The sequence below is a fragment of the Carcharhinus amblyrhynchos genome, chromosome 9 (genome assembly GCF_965287045.1).
Source record: "Carcharhinus amblyrhynchos chromosome 9, sCarAmb.v2.hapA, whole genome shotgun sequence".
NCBI lineage: Eukaryota > Metazoa > Chordata > Chondrichthyes > Carcharhiniformes > Carcharhinidae > Carcharhinus > Carcharhinus amblyrhynchos.
The window spans coordinates 16,863,730-16,879,788 of NC_137332.1; the positions used below are offsets into that span (position 1 = coordinate 16,863,730).

General features: G+C 43.4%; 1 protein-coding gene across 2 annotated transcripts in view; it reads left to right on the forward strand.

Moving 5' to 3' along the window:
• The first annotated feature begins 604 nt into the window (after positions 1 to 604).
• The window catches only part of scinlb (scinderin like b), a 40,489-nt gene continuing 25,034 nt past the window's right edge, over positions 605 to 16,059 (forward strand). Inside the window, exons 1-4 of one of the 2 annotated variants that reach the window (XM_080195237.1) lie at positions 605 to 716; positions 9,966 to 10,149; positions 10,780 to 10,934; positions 14,912 to 15,073. In XM_080195237.1, coding sequence (XP_080051363.1) covers positions 9,969 to 10,149; positions 10,780 to 10,934; positions 14,912 to 15,073 — 498 coding nt within the window. In that variant the 5' untranslated portion in view covers positions 605 to 716; positions 9,966 to 9,968. The remainder of the gene's footprint in view (positions 717 to 9,965; positions 10,150 to 10,779; positions 10,935 to 14,911; positions 15,074 to 16,059) is intronic. The other variant, XM_080195238.1, reaches the window with a different exon arrangement.

Sequence of the window (16,059 nt, forward strand, 5' to 3'; positions counted from 1 at the left end):
CATTGGAGGAAGCCGAGATGGAGGATTCACTTGGCACTTCCAGCTGAAGATTGCTGCCTTATCTTTTGCACTGATGTGTTGGGCTCCTGAGGGTGGGGATATTGGTGGAGCCTCCCCTTCCAGGGGGTTGTTTAATTGTCCACCACCATGCATGACTGGACGCAGCAGGACCCTCGAGCTTGGACCTGATCCGTTGGTTGTGGGATTGCTTAGCTCCGCCGATCACTTGCTGACCTTTGTTCTGCTGGTCCAGCCGTCCTGCCTCGATTGAAGCTGACTCCAGTGTTCCCCTCCAGGCTGCGCCTTCCAGGCCCCAACCACACACTTGGATCTCACATCTCATTCCCTTCTTGTGCAAATCATTTTAAAGCTTTTGTCAGTCCGGGGCTTGAGGTGATCCGTGCTGTGGGGGTGGGGTTTTCTAACTCCCCTTCTTGTGAAAATATGTTTTTGTCTCTTTTTGTAAAAAAATATTTTATCCCTTTTCTGATGGGTGGAAGATGGTATGTGAAAGGAGGGTTGGATCAGAGAGCTGGATATTAATATATTTAAATAAAAATGATTAGGTAGACGTTGGCCAATAGGAGTGCAGTTGTGTCTTCATTAGCCTGTTGATATAAGTTGTTGAGTGAAAGCGGACGAGAGGAGAGGAGAACTGAGCATCTCCACTTTGCTATTACTTCAAGGATCAGGTTGGCACCTCGCTTTGTTTCTTGGTAGGTGAACTTTCACCACTTTAATCTCTGCTGCCTTTTTGTTTTGCATCGCCTTGTTTTTCTCCCGTTAACACAGCTCCAGTCAGTTTCACACAGTTTCCTGACAACTCTCATTGCCCCAGTGGAATGAGTTAGATGCAGAAACACTCTGGGTGGATCTGCAGAAGCTGGGAAAGCGAAGGGAGCTGAGTAACCATTTCGATTTTAATTGGGGGGAAAGTAGTTTGCCCCTTTCCTCTCCCCCCCCACCCCCCGGCTCTCCTGCAGTTCCTGCCAACCCCACCCTGTCTGTAAAAAAAAATTCAACTTCGGTTCAAAAAAATGGCTCCCGAGCCTGTGTTAAGAGTTTAAAGAGTAAGATTGTGAAAGCTGAGCTGTTTTACTCCGAGCAGTGGGAAAAGAAAGCAACACACAGCGGGAAACTGCACTTTCCTCCTCTCCCATTTTGCAGGATTCTAGTTGTTGGCTTCGGGAGATCTTGAGAATTTTTTTTTCTTTTCCCTGGAGTTGTTCGCTTGCAAAGTAGCGCTGGCTGTTTAGCGGAGGCGGAATGCCAGCGGGAAAAGGTGGCAGCAGACTGAGATTTTCATTCAGGGTAGACTGGGCTGCAGATTGTAACAGGCTGTATAACTCAGGTCAGCCTATACCCCGTGCCAGCTTCAACAAACTGTGACTCAGTGCAGGCTGCAGCCGACTAACTCGGTGTAGGTTACATTGGACTGTAACACAGCTTCAGATTGTAATGGACTGTAACAGATCTCCCGATTGTAACAGGCTGTAACACAGCACCAGATTGTAAAATACTGTAACACAGTTGCTGATGGTAATTGACTGTAACACATATCTGCAGATAATAGTGGACTGTACGAGGTGGTCCACTTTGGTAAGAATAATGGTAGGAAGGATTATTACTTACGTGGAGAAAAACTGCAGCAGGCGACGGTGCAGAGGGACCTCAGGGTCCTTGTGCATGAGTCGCAAAAACCCAGCTTGCAGGTGCAGCAGGTGGTCAGAAAGGCGAATGGGATGCTGGCCTTCATCGCGAAGGGGATTGAATATAAAAGTAGGGAGGTCTTGCTGCGGCTGTATAGGGCATTGGTGAGGCCGCAGCTGGAGTACTGTGTGCAGTTTTGGGCGCCGTACTTACACAAGGATATTTTGGCCTTGGAGGGAGTGCAGAGGAGGTTTACTTGGCTGATGCCGGAGTTGAGGGGGTTGAGCTATGAGGAGAGGCTGAATAAATTAGGCTTGTACTTGTTAGAGTTTAGAAGAATGAGGGGAGATCTCATTGAGATGTATAAGATGATGAATGGGATGGATATGATAGAGGTGGAGAGACTCTTCCCGCTCAGAAAGGATAGTAGGACTAGGGGGCACAGCCTCAAGATAAAGGGGGTGCGGTTTAGAACGGAGTTGAGGAGGAACTTCTTCACTCAAAGGGTGGTGAATCTCTGGAATTCTCTGCCCATTGAAGTGGTGGAGGCTACCTCGCTAAATATTTTTAAGACGCGGGTTGATGGGTTTTTGATGAGAGAGGGGATTAAGGGTTATGGGGAGAGGGCGGGAATGTGGAACTGAGCCACGACAGATCAGCCATGATCTTATTGAATGGCGGGGCAGGCTCGAAGGGCTAGTTGGCCTACTCCTGCTCCTATTTCTTATGTTCTTATATCTGCAGATAATAGTGGACTGTAACACATATCTGCAGATAATAGTGGACTGTAACACATATCTGCAGATAATAGTGGACTGTAACACATATCTGCAGATAATAGTGGACTGTAACACATATCTGCAGATAATAGTGGACTGTAACACATATCTGCAGATAATAGTGGACTGTAACACATATCTGCAGATAATAGTGGACTGTAACACATATCTGCAGATAATAGTGGACTGTAACACATATCTGCAGATAATAGTGGACTGTAACACATATCTGCAGATAATAGTGGACTGTAACACATATCTGCAGATAATAGTGGACTGTAACACATATCTGCAGATAATAGTGGACTGTAACACATATCTGCAGATAATAGTGGACTGTAACACATATCTGCAGATAATAGTGGACTGTAACACATATCTGCAGATAATAGTGGACTGTAACACATATCTGCAGATAATAGTGGACTGTAACACATATCTGCAGATAATAGTGGACTGTAACACATATCTGCAGATAATAGTGGACTGTAACACATATCTGCAGATAATAGTGGACTGTAACACATATCTGCAGATAATAGTGGACTGTAACACATATCTGCAGATAATAGTGGACTGTAACACATATCTGCAGATAATAGTGGACTGTAACACATATCTGCAGATAATAGTGGACTGTAACACATATCTGCAGATAATAGTGGACTGTAACACATATCTGCAGATAATAGTGGACTGTAACACATATCTGCAGATAATAGTGGACTGTAAACAGTTGGAGCCCATAATGGAATGTAACACAGCTGCTGGTTGTATTGAACTGTAACAAGGTACAGGTGTAATGGGTTAAAACACAACTGTAGATTGTAATCGACTATAATACAGCTTCAATTCCAGTTGACTAATTCTGCTGCAAATTGTAATGGACTGTATACATAGTTGCAAGTTGTAGTGGACTGTATATATGGCTGCAGATTGTAACACATCTGTGGATTGTAATAGATTCATACCTGTAGATTGTAATGGATAACTGCAGATTGTAATAAACTATGATACAGATTAGCTTGTAATGGGATGTAACATGGCTGCAAGTGTCATGGACTGTAACACAGCCACTGCTTGTAACAAACTAACCTGCTGCAGGTTGTAACATATTAAAACACAGTTGCTGGTTGTATTGCACTGTAACACAGCTGTGGATTGTATTGGACTGTAACAAGATACAAGGTGTAGCGGGCTGTATACACAGCTGCAGGTTGTAGCGGGCTGTATACACAGCTGCAGGTTGTAGCGGGCTGTAACAACATGCAGACTGGATTTTCCTGGGTTTTAAAGTAACTCAGCCCTCAGTTCATTTCTAAATCTTTAAGATGATGCAAAATGTTTGATAATTGGGGCTGTTACTTGCCAAGTCAATGTTGATGAAAAATAAAGTTTTTTTTCTCTTAAAATTAGATTGCCACATTTTTCCTTACAGAATTAGAGAGAGACTGGATGGTTAGTTGGATGGGTTAATTCTAATTTTGTATTGCAGCCGCAGGGCTGAGCATTCGGTTTAAATTCTGCTCTTCGATTTGAGCAGGATGTGGGCTGGGTCCATTCCGGCTGAGAACTTCTTCCGCTCCTTGCGTTTTCTTTCTTCTGTCTGTCCATTTGCTGTAGCCCTGATTTAAAGAGCCTCCTCCTCTCGCTGCCTGTCTCAGCCCTGCACTGTAACACTGTTCAGCCCTGCACTGTAATACTGATGTGGAGATGCCGGCTTTCTGACTGTAATACTGCTCAGCGTCCTCGCCAGCCGTAGGTCTGGGTCCGGTTTAGTGATGGGGACAACTCCGGCTTCTGGCTCTCTGTATCGTTAAAGATCTGGGAGTTTGAAGCTTTCACGGATGAAGCAGCGGCCGCAGCAATTCTGAGGATGTTGACACTGTGTCAAGAGCAAGAATGAAGAAAATTACAGAACAGGAACAGGCCCTTCGGCCCCTCCAAGCCTGCACCGACCATGCTACCTGTCGTTTCACTCTCCCACACCTTTTAATCTTGATTTGAACAACGGGAGCCCCACTGGATGCAGAGCCCTGCAGTCAGGGATCTGAAACCTGCATCGCCCTCCACCCCCTGAACGGAAACTTCAGAAGGCATTGGTTGTAATTTCCAGAATGGCTGAGATCTCACAGCCCTGCTCCCCATCCTGTCTGATGTTTCTCTTCTTTCCAGCAACTACTTCCTTTTTCAAAGAAGATTTATAAATAAACGATTTAACAGTGGGCTGTGACACAGAATTGTGCGTTGTAACTGTCCTGTGTCCAAAGAGTGATTTCTAACTTTTTGGTCATTTTTATACTCTTGACATCTCACCAATCAGTACCAATAACTTATCACCAGTCACCTCATATAAACCTTCAACCTTTCATAGACCACTCCTGGATCACCCATACACTTATTTTCCACAAGATTCCCATTTTTGAAAATAGCTCATTGTTAGCAACTTCCCAGAGAATGTAAGTTGCTATTTTAACAGCAAACAACATTATGGGCAGCACGGTGGCACAGTGGTTAGCACTGCTGCCTCACAGCGCCAGGGACCCGGGTTCAATTCCGGCCTCAGGTCACTGTCTGTGTGGAGTTTGCACATTCTCCCCATGTCTGCGTGGGTTTCCTGCAGGTGCTCCGGTTTCCTCCCTCACTCCAAAAATATGAAGGTTAGGTTGATTAGCCATGGGAAATTGCCCCTTAGTGTCTAAAGTTGTGAAGATTAGGGGAATTAGTGGATGGATATGTGGGGTTACGGGGTAGGAAGGGGTAAAATTTGTGCAGACGCAATGGGCCACATGACCTCATTCTGCATTGTAGGGATTCTATGATATTCCAAATGTAGCCTAATTAAGGTTTGTATAAATCCAACATTGTCTCGTTGCATTCAACTTGCTGTGTCATCTTTTGTTTCGCGCCATTCAAATCTCCCTCTTCCAGTGATGCTTTACACTTTACCTTTTAGCATTTATTTTCTTCCCCATTCGAGCAGAGTGTGTGGCTGCACGTTAAGCTGCATTTGCCACCTATTGGCCCACCTGCCAGTGTCCTGAAGTCTAGCACTATGTATTCTTGCTAGAACCAGGAAGAGGATTGTCCCTCCATGCACAATGTTATAAACTAAGAAGCAGATGTGGAATAGATGTGCTGAAACTCAGAGCAGTTCTTTGGGTTATCCCCATGAAAGCAGGTTTAGAATAAGTCCCAACATACGTGCACCGTACCGTAGTGAAAACATTGCAGGGGATGCGGCAGTGGAATTCTCATTCACTAGAGAATTGGGTTAAGCTTACAATAACAAACTGGATAGAATGCAATTGATTAGACTGCTGGTTGAAAACGCTGGAAACGCAATTCATAAATTAATTTAACTGTAAAATATTAACTCTGACAATAGATAAAAATAGAAAGCATTGTAGATTGCAATCTCTGAAACATCAATAAAAGTCTTGTGTAATAAAAACACAATTGGGCTTATTTACTCAACAGGAACTTGTAACTCTGTCTCTTGGGTGTCTTAACCTTGGGTTTCCAGTTGGGAAGGAAAAGCCTTTTTTGTTTTTAAAAGAAACTATTTGAAACTTGTTCCAGGAGAGTACACAGTAAGTATACCAGTCCAAAACTAGCACAGGTCCCAGTTTCCACATGATTTTAAACATTCATTTATGGATGTCACAGGCTAGGTCAGTATTTATTGCCCATCCCTAATTAGAATCATAAAATTGCCCTTGAGAAGGTGGTGGTGAGCTATCTTCTTGAACGTCTGAAGTCTGATGTGTAGTTAGTTAGGGAGGGAGTTCCAGGACCCAGTGACAATGAAGGAACGGTGATACATTTCCATGTCAGGATGGTGAGTGACTTGGAGAGGAACTTCCATTTGTTCCTATCTGTCTGCTGTCCTTGTGCTTCTATATGGAAGTGATCATGGGTTTGAAAGGTGTTGATTAAAGAGCCTTGGTGATTTCTTGCAATGCATCTTGTGGATGGTGCACACTGCAACCATTGTTCGCCAGTGGTGGAGAGAATGAATTTTTGTGAAAGGGGAGGCAATCTAGCAGCGTGCATTGCCAAATGGTGTCAAATTTCTTGCATTTAGTTGGAGCTGCATCCATCCAAGCAAGTAGAGAGTATTCCATCAACTCACAACTCGCAACAAGTTGCGCAGCTTGTGGGCTGAAGGGCCTGTTTGTGCTGTAGTGTTCTATGTTCACACTCCTGATTTGTGCCTTGTAGATGGTGGATAGACTTTAAGGAGTCAGGAGGTGAGATATGTGCCACAAGATTCCGAGCCTCTGACCCATTGTATTTATATGGTGAGTCCAGCTTGGTTTCTGGTCAGTGGTAGCCCCAGGATGTTGATGGTGGGGTTTGCAACAATGATAATGCCTTGAATGTCAAAGGCCATGATTGCATTCTCTCTTCTTGGAGATGATCATTGTCTGACACTTGTGAGGTGTGAATGTTACTTTCCAATTGTCAGCCTGGATATTGTTTATGTGTGGACATCTACTGATGATTATGAAACCATTCCAACTGTCATAAGCCCATCTGATTCACTAATACCCTTTAGGAAGGAAATCTACCATCCTTACCTGGCCTGGCCTACATGTGACTTCAGATCCATAGCAAGGTAGTTAACAATTAAGGGTGGGCAATAAATACTAGTCAGTGATGCCGCATCCCATGAATGAATAAAAAAAATTGAATGTTGGTGAACATTGTCCGATCATTAATGAACATCCCCACTTCTGACCTTATGATGGAATGAAGGTCATTGATGAAGTAGCTGATTGGGCCTAGGACACTATCCTGAGGAACCCCTTCAATGATGTTCTGGAACTGAGATGACTGACCTCCATAAACTACAACCATCTTCCTTTGTGTCAGGTATGACTCCAACCAGCAGAGGATTTTCCCTCTGGTTCCCATTGACTCCAGGTTTTGCAAGGTTATTTGATGCCGCATTTAGTTAAATGATGGCAAGGCCTGTCATTCTCACCCCACCTCTGGACTTCAAGTTTTGCCCGTGTTTGAACCAAGAGTGTAATGAGGTCAGGAGCTAAGTGACCCTGGCAGAAACCAAACTGAGTGACCATGAGCAGGTTATTGCTCAGCAAGTGCTGCTTGATGACTCTTTCCATCACCTTACTGATGATCAAGAGCAGACTGAAGGGGTGATAATTGGCCAGGTTGCATTTGTCCTCATTTTTGTATACAGGACATACCTGAGCAATTTTTCACATTGCTGGGTAGATGCCAGTGTTTTAACCATACTGGGACAGCTTGGCTAGGCGTGTAGCAAGTTCTGGAGCACAAGTCATCAGTGCTATTACTGGATGCTCTTGCCAGATGCAAGTGATCTCACTTTCAAAATCTTACTAGCTTATCAGTGAATTTGCTGAAAGATTTTCAGTTGACTGAATAAACACAGGGCAAATTTTTCTTTGATCTAAAGTGTATGACCATGAGATACTTCTTAAAATATATATATATATTCAGCACCTGCAAGAATTCCAGTTGTTTCCTCCTAAAAAATGTGTTTTAACTGAGAAGAACACTGTATATCTGAAATTTGCCCTCGCTGGATAATTAACATGTAAATTACATGATTGAGGTTTCTGCTTGGTAGAGAAATGCAGATTGGATTCAGTTATGCTCCCACAAAGTTCTGTGTCCTACTGTTGTGTCCACTGAGTGTCCTGGGTCCTGAATCATTAGCCAAGTTATACAATTTATTTCCTTGTGTCTGCATTTTACATATTTTACAGCAAAATGGACTTTTTTCCCCAGATGCTTATGCTAAATGTTGATAAACTGATTGGGAGGAGTAAATTCTTCAAATTTTGTCTGTGACATATTTCCAAAGTCAACTTAAAATAATTGTGGGGAACATAACGTATAAGTAGTCTTAAGTATTGCCATTCTTGAATAGTCCAAACATGTGTAGGTTATATTGATTGCTAGGTTAATTGCCTGTGCTAAATTGCCCCTTATTGTCAGGGGGATTAGCAGAATAAATATGTGGGGTGACAGGAATAGGGCCTGAGTGGGATTGTTGTCAGTGCAGGCTTGATGGGCCAAATGGCCTCTTTCTGCGCTGTAGGAATTCTATAATTCTATGCCAAAGTGCCTTCGGCAGTTTTATTGCATTTTTAAAAATATCCTGCAATTAATCCTCTTGAGAAACTCGCCACCACAAGGAATAAGCACAGGTTGAAGTATTTAGAGAGTTGACTTTTAAGCAAGTTTCTGAGGATATTCGGATCCCACCCTTTAAGCGGTTCCATATCTGATAATGGATAAGCTTTGCAGTGACGCCTTGGGAATTAGCATTAATTGTGTCCTGGCAGGAAACCATTTATATGATCAGCTTTGAAACAGATTGGTGCCAATGTCGTATTGTATTACAACACTTTCAGGCGTTAGTGAACTGCATCGAGACATCCAACTAGAATTGTAAACTTGCCAATAGGATATTGAGTGGGACAGTTAAATGGGGTAGGAACGCAAAGTGTGTGCTCTATTTAAATAATATGACAGGTATAATCATTATTTGTCAGATCAGTATTTTAATACTGTTGTTAAAGCTAGGTATGTTTACACATTTTAAAAACCAGTTTTTTTTTCTGGAATAGATTCTAATTTCTGATAGACATTTCAGATTTTCACTACCAAGGTCTGTTCTTTGTTAGTTCCTTCCTGTGGGCAAGTTGCTGCCTTTTACTAAATGCCTGTGCTGCACCCAATATTCCCTCTGTACGATTTGACTTATTATTGTCACATGTATTAATATGCAGTGAAAAATATTGTTGCACGCTATACAGACAAAGCATACTGTTCATAGAGAAGGAAAGGACTGGGCGCAGTATGTAGTGTTACAGTCATAGCTAAAGTGTAGAGAAAGATCAACTTAATATGGGGGAAGTCCATTCAAAAGTCTGTCAGCAGAGAAGAAGCTGTTCTTGAGTCAGTTGTAACATGACCTCAGACTTCTGTATCTTTTTCCTGGTGGGAGAAGGTGGAAGAGAGTATGCCTGGGGTGTATGGGCTCCTTGATTATCCTGGCTGTGTTTCTGAGGCAGCAGGAGCGTAGACAAAGTATGGATGGGAGGCTGCTTTGCACGATGAACTGCGATTAGTTAATGACCTTTAGTGGTTTCTTGCGGTCTAGAACAGAGTAGGAGACATACCAAGCTGTGACACATCCATAATGTCTGCTTTCAATGGTGCAACTGTAAAAGTTGGTGAAAGTTATAGCGGACATGCTAAATTTCATTAGTTTTCTGAGAAAGTAGAGGCGTTGGTGGGCTTTCTTAACTATAACGTCCATTGTAACTTGGAGAACATGGAAAGTTATTTTGCTATGCAGATACTTGGTGAGTGGTTAGTCTGTCCCATGCTGTTAAAATTATTGACTTCCTTTTGAAACTACCACTGTCCGCTGGCTAAAAAATCTCTACATCTCAGCATTCTAATTGTTGGCTCTGCTTATTGCTGTTTCAATCTCCAGTTATCCATAGTCTGATATTTAATCCCTCTCCACAGATAATGGCTTATCACAAGGCATTTGAAAATGTTGGCAAAAAACCTGGCCTCACCATCTGGAGGATTGAGCAGATGAACCCAGTTCTAGTTCCTGAAAAGCTGCACGGGAGTTTTTACATGGGTGATGTCTACCTTGTACTACACACAACTTCACAATTGAAACTCAATGCCCACTTGTGGCTAGGTACGTTTACATTCATGTAAATTTACAGGCTGTTGCGAGTGCAATACCACCTGGTGGGTAGGATGGTGGCACAGCGGTTAGCCTTGCTATCTCATCAGCACCAGGGACCTGGGTTCAATTCCAGCCCCGGTTGACTGTGTGGCGTCTGCACGTTCTCCTCGTGTCTGCGTGGGTTTCTTCCGGGTGCTCCAGTTTCCTCCCACAATCTGAAGATAACATAAGAACATAAGAACATAAGAAATAGGAGCAGGAGTAGGCCATCTGGCCCTTCGAGCCTGCCCCGCCATTCAATAAGATCATGGCTGATCTGTCGTGGCTCAGTTCCACTTTCCCGCCCTCTCCCCATAACCCTTAATCCCCTCTCTTATCAAAAACCCATCAACCCGCTTCTTAAAAATATTTAGCGATGTGTGGGTTAGGTTAAATTGGGCATGCTAAATTGCCCCTTTGTGTCAGGGGGATTAGCAGGATAAATACATGGGTGAGGGGGATAGGGCCTGGATGGGATTGTTGGTGGTGCAGGCTCCCTCTGCACTACAGGGATTCTATGAATACTGATTAAAATGTTTGGGGTTTTTTAAAAAGTACTTCAGGTTGATATTTGATTTTTTTTTAAATGTTTCCTTCCAGGCAATCAGTGTTCTCAAGATGAAGCTGGATCTGGTGCCATTTTCTTTGTTCAGCTGGATGATAGCCTCAGTGGTCGGGCTGTGCAGTACAGGGAACCACAAGGCAATGAGTCGAGCATGTTCTTGGGCTACTTTAAAAATGGACTTGTGTACAAGGTAATGGAGACAATATATACAGCATCTTCTGAAGAGCTTGAAATCTTTCAAATCACAAATAACTAGACTCTGGGCTATCTAATCTTTGCGTATTCATGCTACGCTTGAGTGAACTGTCAGAGAATGCTGGAGGCACCGTTTATCTGTTTATTGATTAACTGTTGTAAACAAACAATTTTGAATAGTCTAAAAGGGATTGCGTATTCTCCAATGACTGTACTATCTTCATTCATGTGGATTTAAAAAAAAAAAAATTCTGGTCCATACTAAATTCAATCGGTTTCTAATTTTGGCTTGTTAATAAGCAATTACATTTCAGCAGTAAATGTGCCTTACTGGCTTTGAACATGTGGAAGTAGTGTCATAGCGGTATTGTCATGGTGGCACAGTGGTTAGCGCTTTTGCCTCACAGTACTAGGGACCCGGGTTTAATTCCTGGTTTGGGGGCCACTGTCTGTGTGGAGCCTGCATGTTCTCCTCATATCTGCATGGGTTTCCTCCAGGTGCTCTGGTTTCCTCCCACAGTCCAAAAGATGTGCTGGTTAGGTGCATTGGCCATGCTAAATTCTCCCTCAGTGTACCCAAACAGGTGCTGGAATGTGGCGACTAGGGGATTTTCGCAGTAACTTCATTCAGTGTTAAGCCTATTTATGACACTAATAAACAAAATTCTAATGGAGCAATGTAGGGCTGATTTTGAAGCTTATGGGTTGCTAGGAGAGGTGAAAACTTGAATCATTTAAGAAATGATTGGATTCTGCAACTGGGAGGCTGTACAAATAGAGCTGAATGGCTTCCACTTCCACTTGGTGAAGAGGCAGCCCTCCTCAGCTGGGAATCCTTAGGCAGCACCACACTCGACCCTGGTCCAGATCCTCTGATCATAGAAATAGAAACCCTACAGTACAGAAAGAGGCCATTCGGCCCATCAAGTCTGCACTGATCACAATCCCACCCAGGCCCTACTCCCATATCCCTACATATTTTATCCAATAATCCCTCTAACTAACACATCTCAGGACACTAAGGGGCAATTTTAGCATGACCAATCAGCCTAACCCACACATCTTTTGGACTGTGGGAGGAATTGGAGCACCCGGAGGAAACCCATGCAGACACGAGGAGAATGTGCAAACTCCACACAGACAGTGACCCAAGCTGGGAATCGAACCCAGGCTCCTGGAGCTATGAAGCAGCAGTGCTAACCACTGTGCTACTGTGCTGCCCATCCCAACTGATCTTCTTTTGCTTTCTCCCTTTCCTGAGATGGAATGAAATGAACAGTGCAGAGGGACCTACCATGATTACACAAAACATGTCAGCCACAACCAAATGTTTACCAGAGAAAGTTACAGGGGACAAGTGTGTGGGACACACACGGTGGTCTCATACTATTGATCTACAGAGTTTGCTTCATAGCTCTTTCAGAGGATTGGCAATTTCTGTCCATGTAGGGGCCCCGTTAAGAAATGAGGAGGCAGCAATAATGAGTTGATGGCTCAAGAACCACCTTGACATCTGAAAATACCTTCCCTACTGTTAGTGTCAGTAAATATCCAGTTCCGAAGAACAGAGTCACATGGACTCCAAATACTGGGCGGGATTCTCCAACCTCGTTATCCCTGCCCCTGCCCCCAGCGAGAATGGAGGATTAGGCACTCAGCCAAAACTCCATTCACTGCAGCGGCACTGGAGAATCCCAGCCGCGGGCAAGATTGGACGTTTCTGGCTCTGCTTCTCTCTCCAGATCTGCTGAGTCTCTCCAGCATTTTCTGTTTTTAGTTGTATCTCCTGTTTCAGTTGTATTCTGTCATAATACTTTAAATGTAGGGTACATGAAGCTTTACTGGAAGAAGTCTTGATTTTTCTTTTCACTGGGCTCTCTGAATGTTTAAATAATTCATGACAATTTGAGTTTAATGGATTGAGAGAATCTTTTGGATCCCAAGGGAATTCCTAATGGAGCCGACAGATTGCATGGTATAATTGGCTATCTTTGTAGTCATGCACAGGAAGTGTGCAACCAAAATTATAAGATGTTACTTATATAAAAACTACTCTACTGGTGAGAATTAAATCTGATAAAGATACCATTAGTGTTGTTTGTACTGTACAGCAGCCTGACCCAACAGTAATGATGGGGGAACTGACAGAAGAGCAAAGAGGCAGGACACTCGGGCAATTTCCTTCACAGTGCAGGATAACTTCTACAAATTAAAGCTTTGTGTGCTGAGCTTTTGGCAATGGGAATGTTCAGTTGTGTCCCTGATTAGATTGGGATGGCCAAGGGCCAGAAGACTTATCCATGCTGACTCCAAACTAAAATACAAAAACGCAGCAGGTCTGGCAGCATCTGTGGAGAGAGAAACAGAGTTTGCGTCCATTTGACTTCTCCTGCATTCCTTTGGTGATTATAATTTGTAAAACTTAACGCCTATGGATTTTTCACTGCTGAGTTTTATCCTCCTACAATGAGGGACGACCGTATCAGAGAATTACCCATTTTTTCCCTTTTCGTATCAGGTCTTGTCGTCAAGCATTCAGGGAATGAAAAAGCATGAGTTACTCTGAGGATAAAACGCTCTTTACATCTCTGTAATATCTCGGTCTTCCACACCAGTCAGCCTGATGCTGTTCTTAGTGTGGGATTGACCCATTTGCTCGACCTTCTAAGTGGCTTTTTTTTTTGCTATAAATTTAGGATTCCTTGAAATTGTCATTACGCTCACCATCCTTCTTTCACTCGGAATCCTTGTAGTCATCCATCTGGATTAGAATAGAACACAGACCCCAGACTGCAGTCTGTAATACACAGAGGAACTTTGGACTAATTTTTGTGCACTATTTGATATTTCTACGTGTAGTACACTGTAAACGCTCCAATCTGGAATACTTTAGTACCAAGCCATTCTGAAATTTTCAGGATTACAGAGTGACATTGGAATGCCTGACCACAAGTATGTGAATCACATAAATATTTAGCAGAAACATGTAGCAGGGATAAAACATTATGGAGCAGTTTGTTTTTTTATTTATCCACAAACTGTGTCTTCTATGTTTCACTTCCAAGATGCTATGGACAGGGTTACGGACCAAGTGCTAGAAAATAGGATGAGAGTGGATAGCTATTTGATGGCTGGCGCAGACACGATGGGCTGAAGGGCCTCTTTCTGTGCTGTAAAAATCTATGACCCAACTGCATCAATCATGTGGCGAGTCCTTGGTCCGGATAACTGGTGTATCCAATCAATAGATTTCCCAACTGGAGAGGTTACTTTGCGAGATGTCTCACAACACCAGGTTAAAGTCCAACAGGTTTATTTGGAATCATGAGCGTCCAGGTGAATGATCATAGAACCCTACAGTGCAGAAAGAGGCCCTTCGGCCCATCGAGTCTGCACTGACCACAATCCCACCCAGGCCCTACCCCCATATCCCTACATATTTTACCCACTAATCCCTCTAACCTAAGCGTCCTAATACAGTAAGGGGCAATTTTTAGCATGGCCAATCAACCTAATCTGCACATCTTTGGACTGTGGGAGGAACCCGGAGCACCCGCAGGAAACCCACGCAGACACGAGGAGAATGTGCAAACTCCACACAGACAGTGATCCAAGCTGGGAATCGAACCCAGGTCCCTGGAGCTGTGAAGCAGCAGTGCTAACCACTGTGCTACCGTGCCGCCCTAATTCCAAGTAATTATCTGATGAAGGAGCAGTGTTACCCGAAAGCTCGATTTCAGATAAACCTGTTGGATTTCAGCCTGGTGTTGTGAGACTTCTTACTGTGCTCACCCCAGTCCATCGCCGGCATCTCCACACATCAAGTATACTTTGTAACTTAGATTAAATGTTAGAAATCTGCAACAACAGGGTTCAAAGGACTGTGGGATTTTTGTCCTTTTTATCGGAGGCAACTCGCTTGTTACCTTCGTAACATTCTGCAGCGTTTAATTTTATCTTTTTTCTTTACAGAAAGGTGGTGTCGCGTCTGGATTTGTTCATGTCGTCACCAATGATGTCAATGTGAAGAGGCTGTTGCATGTTAAGGGCAGGCGGAATGTGAGGGCCATGGAAGTGCCTTTTGAGTGGTCCAGCTTTAACAGTGGAGACTGCTTCCTCATTGACGTAGGAGCTGTGAGTGCAACATGTTAACGTTTCGGAGAAAGGGTGGCGAGCTCGGCTGCACTTTGATCCTTGTCCCTTTCAGTATCCGCCCCTCCCCACTCTTGCTACCTTATCTTGGTCATCGTGCTATTAGGACCGACTGACCCATGTTCAACTGCTGTTCACAAGGAACCCTTCTCCACCTATCATCCTTGTAGTCATCCATCTGGATTAGAATAGAACACAGACCCCAGACTCTGTAATACACAGAGGAACTTTGGACTAACTTTTGTGCATTATTTGATGTTTCTACGTGTAGTACACTGTAAATGTTCCAATCTGGAACACTTTAGTACCAAGTCATTCTGAAATTTTCAGGATTACAGAGTGACATTGGAATGCCTGACCACAAGTATGTGAATCACATAAATATTTAGCAGAAACATGTAGCAGGGATAAAACATTATAAAGCAGTTTGTTTTTTTTTTGTTATTTATACATATACACGCTGGACAACCTCCCCACCTTCTCCCAGCTCCAGCAGCACACCTTTGAACAATTTAATCACCTTGGTCTAAAGCAGTGAGAATGGGGGAGGGTGGGAAAAAATGGGTGGAGAATGAAGACATTGGAAAGGAACAGACTCTGGGTAGGGGCTGGGGAAGCAACACTGTATTACGGTACATTTTAAAGTGTAAGCTATTGACCAAAAGACCATTTTCAAACATTAATAATTAATTAATGGGTGGCACTTCTGTCTCACAGCACCAGGGACCCACATTCAATTCACTGTCTATGCGGAGTCTGTACTTTCTCCCCGTGTCTGTGTGGGTTTCCTCTGGGTGCTCCGATTTCTTCCTACAGTTTGAAAGATGTGCATAGGTTAGGTGCATTAACCATGCTAAATTCTCCCTCAGTGTATCCGAAAAGGCGCCAGTGTGTGACGACTAGGGAATTTTTACAGTAACTTCATTGCAGTGTTAATGTTAGCCTATTTGTGACAGTAATAATTAAAC